Below are 12,079 nucleotides of genomic sequence, written 5' to 3'. Positions count from 1 at the left end.
CAGTCCACACCAGTGCTCCCAGTCCAGCTGTACCAGCTCCCCAGTCCACACCAGTGCTCCCAATTCAGGCTCCCAGAACGCTCCGTTCTCCCCAGGCCACGCCCACTCCCGCCCAGGCCCCGCCCCCTTTTTGATCCCGCCCCTCCATTTCACAACCTGCTCCGTCTCCCTCTGCCCGGTAACCGATGACGTCAGTGAAACATTGACCAATCAGCGCCGCAGTGGCGGGCTGTGGGCGGGGCCAGCCTGGGATTCCCGGGGATTCCCGGGGCGGAGCCTTCGGCTTTCCGGGAAACGGCGGCGGCTGCCGGGAAAGGACCGGGAGGAACCGGCGGGAAACACCGGGGTACACCGGGATACAGCGGGATACACCGGCGTACACCGGGATACACCGGGGTACATCGGGATACACCGGGACTCGTCAGGATACACCGGCACTCATCAGGATACAACGCAACCGGGACCGGGACCTACTGGGAGCGGGACCGGGACCTGCCGGGAGCGGGACCGGGACCCACCAGGACCCACGGAAACCCACTGAAAGCAGAGCCAGGACCCACTGGGACTCACGGGGAAGAGAACCAGGACCAACCGGGAACCACCGGGAGGGGACCGGGACCCACCGGGACCCACCAGGACCCACTGAAAGCAGAACCAGGACCCCCCGGCACCGGACCGGGCCCCCCCCCGTGATGTTGCCCCCCGCCAGCCGGCGGCTCCTGGCCCTGCTGCTCCCCGAGCGCGGGCGGTGGGTGCTCGTAGGGGTGCTGATTGTAATAGAAGGGTTAACTTTGTTCATAAAATCTTATGTGTATGAAGGAATAAGGAATTTTTGTTATAATTCAACAATTCAACAAGATAAGTTTCATGGACATCCTGTTAATCAAGCAAGCGTCAGTAAAAATAATTGCAGACATCTTGCTAAACAAACAAGTATCAGTACTAGTAAAATTTACAGCTGATAAGAACTGCAGCTTTTATCTCTGACAAATACCAGATGACCACTTAACAATGAGCAACGAACTCAAGCCTCAACGCAGCCGCATTCAAAACTCGGGACTTGGAAATGTATAAAAAGGAACATTTACTACATTTTGGTGTGTGCCTCAGCAGGGCACTTACCCTCCAGGCCACCCAGCGCTGTTTTGCTTTATTATCGCTTGCTTAATAAATTTATCAATGTTTAATTGGAATTGAGTTGTCTAAATTCTTATACTAACTTATAACACTGATGGCGGCCACGGTCCTCGGTATGGGGGGACTCCGGCTCAAGGGGGGGGCAGGACCCGATTTGGGCGGTCAGGGCTCAATTTGGGGGGGGCAGGGCCTGACTGGGGGCGGCAGGACCCACTTTTAGTGGGGTAGGACCCGACTGAGGGAGTGGCAGGACCCCACTGGGGGGAAAAGACCTAATTTGGGCAGGGCAGGACCCGATTTAGGAAGGGAAGGACACGACTTGGGGGGGGGCAGGAGCCAATTTATGGGGGAACAGAACCCGACTAGGGGGGGCAGGAGCAGATTGGAGGGAGCAGGACCCAGTTTGAGGGGGTAGGACCCAACCGGGGGGTCGAGACTCAATTTGGGGGGGGTCAGGTCTCAATTTGTGGAGGTGACAGGGCCCAATTTGGAGAGGCAGGGCCCGATTTTGGGGGACCAGAAACCAATTTTGGAGTGGGTCAGAACACATTTTTGGCTGGTCAGGACCCATTTTGGAGACAATTTTGGCAGGTTGGGAGCAAATTTTCAAGGGTCAGGACCCAATTTGGGGGGATGACACCCAATTTTAGAGAGTCAGACCCAATTTAGTGGCTCAACACCTAATTTTCAGGGGTCTACAGATAATTTTAGGTGTGCAGGACTCAATTTGGGGGCTCATTACCCAATATGGGGGATCAGGACCCAATTTTCAGGGGTCAACACCCAAATTTGGGTTTTCCAGACCCCAGCTTTGGGAGTTCAACCCCCAAGTTTACGGTCTTAACCCGCAAGGAGGGGTCAACACCCAATTTTCAGGGGTCAACACCCAATTTTCAGGGGTCAACACCCAACTCTGGGTTTTCTGGACCCCAATTTCAGGAGTTCAACCCCGGGTTTAGGGTCTTAGCCCACAACAGGGGGGGTCAGCACCCAATTTCGGGGCTGAACCCCCCGTTTTGAGTGTGGTCGGTACCTAAAAAGTGGGGCACGCCTTCACGCCGGGGGCTGTCCCCCCCACCCTGGGGGTGTCCCCTCTCCGCAGGTGAGGTGGCCGGCCTCTACTTCACGGGCCACGTCGCTGACCGGGTGATGCGGGAGGAGGACGCGTGGGCGGCCGTGTGGCCCTTGGTGGCGCTGGGGCTCGGCAGGTGGGTGACAATAGGACCAGGGAGGGGACACCCCCGGAGGTGGCGGTGCCCGCTGACCCCGCGCTGTCCCCGCAGCGCCCTGGCCGAGCTGGGCTGTGACGGAGCGGCGGCCGCGGCGCTGACCCGGGCTCGGGGGCGGCTCCAGCGCGGCGCGGTGGCCGCGGTTCTGCGGGGGGACGTGACCGGCCCGGGGGGCGTCCTGGGGGACACTCCGGCCGCGGTGGCAGCGCGGGTGACGGGGGATGCGGCGGCGGCCCACGGGGCTCTGGCCGACGAGCTGGTGCCGGCGCTGTGGGCGCTGGCCCGGGCAGGGGCTCTGCTGGCCGTGATGGGCTCGCTGGCCCCGCTGCTGGCCCTGGGCACCCTCCTGCTGCTGCCCCTGCTCCTGCTGCTGCCGCACCGCGTGGCCGCCACCCAGCAGGTACCGGGGTGTCACCCCTGTGTGCCCAGTGCCACCTTCCTGCACCCCCTGTCCTCGCCAGGCTTCCCCTCAGCGCTTCCCCCGAGCCTTTTAGTCACCTCCCTCTGTAACCTGTACCTTTGTCCCTGCACACCCCGCCCCACGCCGGTCACTCTTCTTGTCCTCTCCTCGCAGCCCATGTCACCTCCCTGGGCCCCTTGTCCCCTCCCCTGCACCCCTGGTCACCTCCCTGCGCTGTGTGCCCCATGTCACCTCCCAAAGCTGCTTGTCCCCTCCCCGCGTCCTGTCCGAGTCCCTCCTGTCCCCTCCTGGTGCCTGCTGTCACCTCCCTGCGCCCACTGTCACCCTCTCCTGTCCCCTGTGCCCTCCCTGCCTCCCATCTGCGCGTGTGGTGACCTCGAGGTGACCTCCCTGTCCCCAGGGTGACCCCCCCCATGATCCCACGTGGTGACCCTGCAGTGACTCCCGTGTAACCCCCGTGTGCTCTCTGTGACCCCCCTATGACCTTGTGGTGACCACTCTGTCCCCCTCCTTGTACCCACCCTCCATGCCCTCCATCCCTGTGGTGACCCCCCTGTCCCCCATGTCCCGAGGGTACCCACTGTCCCCCCTGTGGTGACCCCTGTGGTGACCCCCATGTGGTGTCCACTCTGTCCCCTCCCTGTCCCCACCCTGTCCACCCTCCATGTCCTCCATCCTTGTGGTGACCCCCATGTCCCCAGAGTACGCAGGGTACCCACTGTCCCCCGTGTGGTGACCCCAGTGGTGACCCCCCGTGGTGACCCCATGTCCCCAGGGTACCCCCTATCCCCCGTGTGGTGACCCCCCGTGGTGACACTGTGTCCCCCATGTGGTGACCCTATGTGGTGACCCCCGTGGTGACCCCGAGTGGTGACCCCTGTGGTGACCCTGTGTCCCCAGGGTACCCCCTGTCCCCCCTGTGGTGACCCTCCGTGGTGATGCCGTGTCCCCCATGTGGTGACCCCATGTGGTGAGCCCCCGTGGTGACCCCTGTGGTGTCCCCCATGTCCCCAGGAGCTGGCGCGGGGGGCGCAGGAGGCTCTGGCCGGTGCCACCGCAGTGGCCCTGGAGTCGCTGGGGGCCCTGGGGACTGTCCGGGCCTTCGGCCACGAAGCCGGAATGACCACCCGTGTCCGGCAGCGCCTGAGCCACGGTCACCACCTGGAGAGCAGAGAGGCCCTGGCATACGGGGTGGCACGCTGGGCCAGCGGGGTACGGGGACACGGGGGGAACACGGGGAGATGGGGACACATTGGGGGGACACACGGGGACGGGGGGCACGGGGGGACGGGGACACACGGCGGGGAGGCCCTGGCGTACGGGGTGGCACTCTGGGCCAGCGGGGTACAGGGACACAGGGGACACACGGGAGACAGGGGGCATGAGGGGATGGGGACACACGGGGGACACATGGGAGACAGGGAGGGACACGGGGATGGGGGCACAGGGGAGGGGACACACGGGGGGACACAGGGATGGGGGCATGGGATATTGGAGACCAGCGGTCTGGAAATGGAGGACTTGGTGGCAGAGGGATGGGGACACGGGGGTGGGGGACATGGAGGTGAGGGGCGGACTCAGGGGTGAGGACAGGGTGGCAGAGGGGTGGGGTACATGGGGATGGGGGACACATGAGTGGAGGACATGGGGTTGGGGGGGACACAGGGGTTGGGACAGGGTGGCAGGGGCCCGGGGGCACAGGGGTCGGGGACACATGGGGGGGGACATGGGGACGAGGGACACAGGGGGATGAGGACCAGCAGTCTGGAAACGGAGGACTTGGTGGCAGAGGGATGGGGGACACAGGGCAGGGGGACACGGGGGTGGGGGACGTGGGGGTGAGTAGGGGGACACAGGGTGAGGACAGGGTGGCAGGGGACATGGGGACACGGAGATGGGGGACACAGGAGGGGAGGACGTGTTGGGGGAGGGGACACAGGGTGAGGACAGGGTGGCAGGGGACATGGGGACACGGAGATGGGGGACACAGGAGGGGAGGACGTGTTGGGGGGAGGGGACACAGGGGCGAGGACAGGGTGACAGAGGGAGGGGGACATGGGGACGGGGGACACAGGAGGGGAGGACGTGGGGGAGGGGGACACAGGGGTGAGGACAGGGTGGCAGAGGGGTGGGGGACAAGGGGCAGGGTGACACGGGTGTGGGGACATTGGGTGTGTCAGCAAAGGGCCGGGGGACACGAGGGCGTGGTGATCCAGAGACAAGGAATGTGAAGACGGGTGGCACGTGGGGCTGGGGGTCATGGGGACAGGGTGGCATTGTAACAGGGGACATGGGGACATGGCAGCAGGGAGCTGGGGGACACTGGATGCAGTGGCATGGGGATGGAGACACGGGGACAGGGAACACAGGGAAAGGGGGCACTGGGATGGCGGACATGTGGCAGGGGGCTGAGGGACATGGGGGACAGGGGACATGAGATTGAAGTGGCAGGGGGATGGGGGACATGGGGACAGGAGGTTATGGAGACAGGGGACATGGGGACACAGAGGTGGGTGGTCCAGGGATGGGAGATGTGGTGACAGGGGCTGGGGACACAGGGGTGTGGTGGCATGGGACTGGGGGACACGGGGACACGGGGCTGGGGTGACACCCTGTGACCCTGTGTGTCCCTGTGTCCCCAGTTCCCCATGCTGGTCCTGAAGCTGGGGTTGCTCCTCGGAGGGGGACACTTGGTGGCTTTGGGGACCGTGACCCCTGGGGAGCTGGTCACCATCCTCATGTGCCACCTGCAGTTCACCAGGGCTGTGGAGGTGAGGAGCGTGTCCCCACTGTGTCCCCAACCCCTTCCCACTGTGTCCCCAACCCCTTCCCAGCGTGTCCCCAACCCATTCCCAATGTGTCCCCAACCTGTCCTCCCTGTGTTCCCAGTATGTCCCCACTGTGTCCCCAACCCCATTATTCCCCATGTCACTGTCCTCCCATGTCCCCCTCCCATGTCCCCGTGCCCTCCCAGCCGTGTCCCTGTGTCCTCCTGGCCATGTCCCCATCCCTGTCCCCTCTGTCCCCACCCTAACCCTGTTGTGTCCCCTCTGTGTCCTCAGGTCCTCCCCGTGTCCCCTCACTGTGTCTCAGCGTGCACCTGCCGTGTCTCCACTGGGTCCCCCCGTCCCCTGCCATGTCCCTGTGTCCCCATCCCTGTCCCCACCCCCATGTTCCCCCAGCTCCTCCAAGCCCCCCGATGTCCCCGTGTCCCCCCATGCCCCTCAAATCCCCCCAATGTCCCTTTGTCCCCCCATGTCCCTCAAAGCCCCCCTGATGTCCCCGTGTCCCCAGTCTGTGCCGTGTCCCTGTGTCCCCACCCCTGTCCCCACGCCCATGTTCCCCCAGCTCCTCCAAGCCCCCCGATCTCCCCGTTTCCCCCCATGTCCCTCAAATCCCCCCAGTGTCCCCGTGTCCCCAGTTGCTGCTGTTGCACCTCCCGGTCCTGGCCAAGGCCGTCAGCTCCTCTGAGACACTCCTGGAGCTGCTGCACGAGGCCAAGGAGGTGGCAGTACTGGGGACACCATCCCCTGTCACCCCCGGGGGCCAGGGGGGGCTCCGGGACGGCGGGACTGCATCTCGAGGATGTCTCCGTGACCTACCCTGGGCGGGCCGAGCCCGTCCTCAAGGTGACACCACAGAGGGGGTGTGGGGGGACATGGGGGGACACGAGGGGACGTGGGGACATGGGAGGACATGGATGGGACATGGGGGGGCATGGATGGGACATGGGGGGACACAGATGGGACATGGGGACATGGGGGGACATGGATGGGACATGGGGACATGGGTGGGACATGGGGACATGAGGGGGACACAAGGGGACATGGGGACATGGGGGGCATGGATGGGACATGGGGGGACATGGATGGGACATGGGGACATGGGGGAGCATGGATGGGACATGGGGACATGGAGGGACACGGATGGGACATGGGGACATGGGGGGGACACAGATAGGACATGGGGAGGACATGAGGGGATGTGGAGGAAGATGGGGAGATGAGGGACACGGGACATGGAGGGGAGGTGGGGGAGATGGGGGACATGGGGGCACGAGGGGATGTGGAGGTGTTAAGGAAATGGGGGAGATGAGGGACACAGGACATGGAGGGGAGGTGGGGGACATGAGGGGACACGGATGGGACATGGGGGTGTAGGGGGACATGGAGACAGGGTAGGGATATTGGGGGACACAGCGGGATAGGGGGATGTGGGGGGACATGGATGGGACATGGGGACATGGGGGGTGGGGGGACATGGGAGGTGTGGGGGGACATGGGGACAGGGTGGGGATATGGGAGGACACCGTGGGGATATGGGGGACATGAGGGGACAGGCTGGGGACACAGGGACAGGGTTCACATGGAAGTGCTGGTGCCATCCCCTATCCTGGTGCTCTCCCCATTCCAAGTGGGATCCCCTCTCCTGGTGCAATCCTTGTCCCGGTGTGATCCCCTTTGTTCCCAGTGAGATCCCCTTTGTTCCCAGTATGATCCCCTTTGTTCCCAGTGTGATCTCCATTATTCCCAGTGAGATCCCCTTTGTTCCCAGTGTGATCCCCATTATTCCCAGGGAGGTTGCCATTCCCACTGCGATCTCCCATTGTTCCCATGGCCATCCCCTCTCCCATTGATCCTGGTGCAATCCCTGTTCCTGCTGTTCCCATTCCCAGTGCGATCCCCATCCCCTCTCCCACCGTTACCATTCCCAGTATGATTCCAATCCCATTCCTGGTGCCATCCCCATCCCATTCCCAGTATCATCCCCATCCCCTCTCCTGCTGTTCCCACTGTTCCCATTCCTGGTTCCATCCCAGTCCCATTCCCAGTTCCATCCCATCCCCTCTCCCGCCATTCCCGGTTCCATCCCCATCCCATTCCTAGTTCAATCCCATCCCCTCTCCCGCCATTCCCATTCCCAGTGTGATCCCAATCCCATTCCCGGTACAATCCCGTTCCCATTCCCTGTAGGATCCCAGTCCTATTCCCATTCCCAGTGCGATCCTGTTCCCATTCCCTTAGAATCCCGTTCCCATTCCCGGTACAATCCCATTCCCAGTTCCATCCCCTCTCCCACCGTTCCCAGTCCCATTCCCAGTATGTTCCCATTCCCAGTACAATCCCATTCCCATTCTCAGTTCGGTCCTGACCCCTCTCCCACCATTCCCATTCCTGGTTCCATCCTAATCCCATTCCCTGTTCCATCCCATCCCATCCCCTTTCACGCAGTTCCCATTCCAGTGTGATCCCAATCCCATTCCCGGTCCGTTCACATTCCTGGTTCAATCCCCATCTCATTCCCATTCTCGGTCTGATCCTGTTCCCATTCCCGGTCCCGGTCCCATTCCCGTTCCCATCCCCATTCCCATTGCCATGCCTGTTCCCATTCACAGTCCGATCCCATTCCTGTTTCGATCCCATTCCCGATCCCAATCCCATCCCATTCCCGCCGCCAGGGGGTGTCTCTGTCCGTGCGTCCCGAGGAGCTCGTGGCGGTGCTGGCGCCCCCTGGCGGCGGGAAGAGCTCCCTGGCGTTGGCCGCGCTGGGAGTGCGCCCCCTGGCGGCCGGGGCCGTGCTGCTGGACGGGGCCCCCCTGGGCCCCCGCGCTGACCCCGCCCTGCGGCGACAGGTGACACCCCCGGGTCACTATGGCCACCCCCAGGTCACCCCCGGGTCCCCACTGCCACCCTCTGTCACCAAACACCCCCTGAGCCCTCCTGGGCAGGTCCTGCCTTGCAGTGACAAGGTGACACCCCGGGCCAACCCTTGAGTCACCCCCAAGCCCCCAGTGCTGTGCCCGGGTCACCCCTGGGTCCCCAGCAGGTTCCCATGGCCACCCCTGCATCACCCACATGTCCCCTGGGCCACCCCGGGTCATCAGTGGGTCATCAGCGGGTCTCCGTGGCCACCCCTAGGTCTCCAGTGGGTTCCCAACGAGTCCCCAGTGCCACCCCAGGGTCACCAGTGGCTCCCCCTGTGTCACCGTGGTCACCACCACGTCACCCTCTGTCCCTCACGGGTCCCCACGGCCACCCCCAGTGTCCTCTGCTGCCACCCCTGGGTCACCGCTGTGTCCCCAACAGGTCCCCGTGGCCCCCCCGTGTCCCCAGACGTTCCCTCCTTGTTCCTGCCACTGTGTCTCCCCCGTCCCGATGTTCCCCGTCCCCACGCCCCCCCCGCAGCCCCCCATGTCCCCTGTCCCCACAGGTGGCCGGTGTCCCGCAGTCCCTGTCCCTCCTGTCCCGCTCCCTCCATGCCAACATCGCGCTGGGCTGGGGACACGGGGAGGGGACGCAGGTGACACAGGTGACACGAGTGACGGCGGCGGCGCGGCGGGTGGGGGTGCACGCCTGGGCCACGCAGCTGCCACATGGCTATGACACGGGTAAGGCGCAGGTGTCCCCCCCGGTGTCCTCGCCACTTCCCTGTGGTGTCCCCAGGGTGTCCCCATAGCATCCCCGTAATGTCCTCTCACCGTCCCCAAGGTTGTCCCTGTGATGTCCCCAAAGCCTCCTCACCACATCCCACTCTCTCCCCTCCCCTCCCTGTTCCCTTGCTGTCCCTGTGGTGTCCCCTCACCATCCCCGTAGTGTCCCCAGTGTGTCCCCACTGTGTCCCCATAACGTCCCCTCATCATCCCTGTAGTGTCCCCTCATCATCCCCACACTGTCCCCTTGTTGTTTCCTCGCTGCCCCCTCCCTCTCCCCAAAGGTGGGTGCAGGGTGGGTGCAGCTCCCCGGCGTGTCCCCAGCGTGTCCCCACGGTGTCCCCAGTGTGTCCCCTCTGTCCCCAGAGGTGGGCCCGCGGGGGATGCAGTTCTCGGGGGGGCAGGCGCAGGGGGTGGCCCTGGCCCGGGCCCTGCTCAGGACCCCCCGCTTGCTGGTGCTGGACGAGCCCACGCGGGCTCTCGACCCGTGTGACCCGGCGCCAGGTGGGTCACAGCGCTGTCCCCGTGTCCCCTGGGTCCCCATGTCCCCCTGTCCCCTGGACCTCCCATGTCCCCTGGTTCTCTGTGTCCCCGTGTCCCCTGACTCCCCATGCCGTGTCCCCCCGTGTCCCCCCGTGTCCCCGCAGGTGGAGCGGGAGGTGCTACATCTCAGTGGTCCCGGGGCGGGGGAGGGGCCGGCGGTGCTGTTGGTGACAGGGCAGGTGGCCCTGGCCCGGCGGGCACCCAGGGTGGCCCTGCTGGAGGGGGGGCGGCTGCGGGAGCTGGGGGGGCCCGGGGAGCTGGGGACACCCCCCTGGGACACTGCAGGGGACAGCAGGGACACCAGGGATGGGGAGGGGGACTCTGGGGACACCGGAGACGGGGAGGGAGACACTGGGGACATTGGGGATGAGGAGGGGGACACTGGGGACAGGGATGGGGACACTGGGGACACACAGTGACCCACGTGTAAAATCGATCGATCAATAAATCAGCGAATCGATAAATCAGCGGATCAATAAATCAGCGGATCAATTGACAAACGGAGCGGGGGTGGAATCGGGACCCCTGTTCCTCCCCCCGCAATGGGGCCCCTCCCCTTCTCCCCCTTCCCCGCCCAGCTGGGCCCCCACGCCTCCTCCCCCCAATGAGCTCATCGTGTTGATGGAGAAAATTCCTTGGCGGGGGCGGGGGGACACGGGGGTCACAGGGTGGAGGGAAGGGGGACATGGGGGTCACGGGGTGTGGGGGACACGGGAGGAGACACGGGGGTCACGGCTTGGGGGACACGGAGGGACACGGGGAGGTGGAAATGAGGAGGGGGACACGGGGGAACACGGAGGGGACAGGGGTGGTCACGGGGTGGGGGGACACGGAGGAGTCACGGGGGGATGAGAAGACACGGGAGGGACACGGGGTGGGGGGAAGGGGGACACGGAGGGAAACGGGAGGGGACACGGGGGTCACGGCGTGGGGGGACACGGGGGAAGGGGAAGACACGGAGGGACACGGGGGGTCACGGCGTGGGGGACACGGGGAAGGGAAGACACGAGGGACACGGGGGTCACGGCGTGGGGGAAGGGGGACACGTGGTGGGGGACAAGGGAGGAGACACGAGGGGGTCACGGGAAGGACACGGGAGTGGACACGGGTGGGGGACACGGGAAGGACACGGGGGACACGGGAGTGGACACGGGTAGAGGGGGACGCGGGAAGGACACGGGGGGGACACGGGAGTGAACACGGGTGGGGGAGGGCCGCGGGGGAGGCTCCCCCAAAAGCGCTGCCCCCGCCCCCTCCTCCCCTCAGCCTTTGGGGGGTCCCAGGGGGGCCCCCCCGCGCCCTCCCCCCCGCTGTTGTTGTTGCTGCCGGAGCGGTGAGTCACGGCCACACCCGCACTGGGAGCACTGGGAGGGGCCGCACCGGGGCACTGGGAGCGCTGGGCGGGGCTGTGCTGTGTTACTGGGAGCACTGGGATGGGCTGTACTGGTGTTACTGGGAGCATTGGGAAGGGCTGTCCCGCGTCACTGATGTCACTGGGAACACTGAAATAGTCTGTACTGGGATGACTGGGAGCACTGGAAGCTGTAGGGCAGGTGGCACTGGTGTTACTGGGAGCACTGGGGTGGGCTGTGCTGCATTACTGGTGTTACTGGGAGCACTGGGCACAGTGGGATGGGCCACACTGGTGTTACTGGGAGCACTGGGAAGGGCTGTCCCACATCACTGGTGTTACTAGGGGCCATGGGTCAGGCTGTGCTGCATTACTGGTGTTACTGGGAGCACTGGCATGTGCCATACTGGTGTTACTGGGAGCGCTGGGATGGGCTGTCCCATGTCACTGGTGTCAGTGGGGCTCTGGGGGTGCTGTGTTATGTTACTGGGAGCACTGGGAAGGGCTGCCTCACATCACTGGTGTTACTGGGAGCACTGGGATGGGCTGTCCCATGTCACTGGTGTTACTGGGAGCACTGGAATGGGCTGTCCCACGTCACTGGTGTCACTGGGAGCACTGGGATGGGCTGTGCTGGTGCACTGGTGTTACTGGGAGCACTAGGACAGGCCATACTGGGCTTACTGGTGTTTCTGGGAGCACTGGGAGAGAGTATACTGGGGCTACTGGGAGCAGTGGGATGGGCTGTCCCACATCACTGTTACTGGGGGCCATGGGTCAGGCTGTGCTGCATTACTGGTGTTACTGGGAGCACTGGGACAGACTTTACTGGTGTTACTGGGAGCACTAGGCCAGGTCATACTGGGATTAGTGGTGTTTCTGAAAGCACTGGGACAGACTACACTGGGGTTACTGGGAGCACTGGGATGGGCTGTACTGTGTTACTGGTATTACTGAGAGTGCTGGGA

General features: G+C 64.3%; 1 protein-coding gene across 1 annotated transcript; it reads left to right on the top strand.

Moving 5' to 3' along the window:
* Positions 1–338: 338 nt before the first annotated feature.
* On the top strand, positions 339–10,104 carry LOC126652308 (antigen peptide transporter 1-like; the record flags this gene model as incomplete). The annotated part of the gene is given in 13 exon segments (XM_050339009.1): positions 339–765; positions 1,227–1,250; positions 2,240–2,345; positions 2,421–2,766; positions 3,802–3,999; positions 5,430–5,558; positions 6,209–6,334; positions 6,336–6,416; positions 8,246–8,419; positions 8,998–9,175; positions 9,584–9,705; positions 9,707–9,721; positions 9,865–10,104. Coding segments are annotated over 13 exon segments (1,812 nt in total), but the record flags the coding sequence as incomplete, so codon positions are not given.
* Positions 10,105–12,079: the final 1,975 nt, after the last annotated feature.

Source organism: Myiozetetes cayanensis, unplaced genomic scaffold, assembly GCF_022539395.1.
Source record: "Myiozetetes cayanensis isolate MyiCay16 unplaced genomic scaffold, myiCay2020 scf76, whole genome shotgun sequence".
Taxonomy (NCBI): domain Eukaryota; kingdom Metazoa; phylum Chordata; class Aves; order Passeriformes; family Tyrannidae; genus Myiozetetes; species Myiozetetes cayanensis.
The sequence above is the reverse complement of the archived record's forward strand: the minus strand, read 5'-3'. Positions and strand labels throughout refer to the sequence as shown.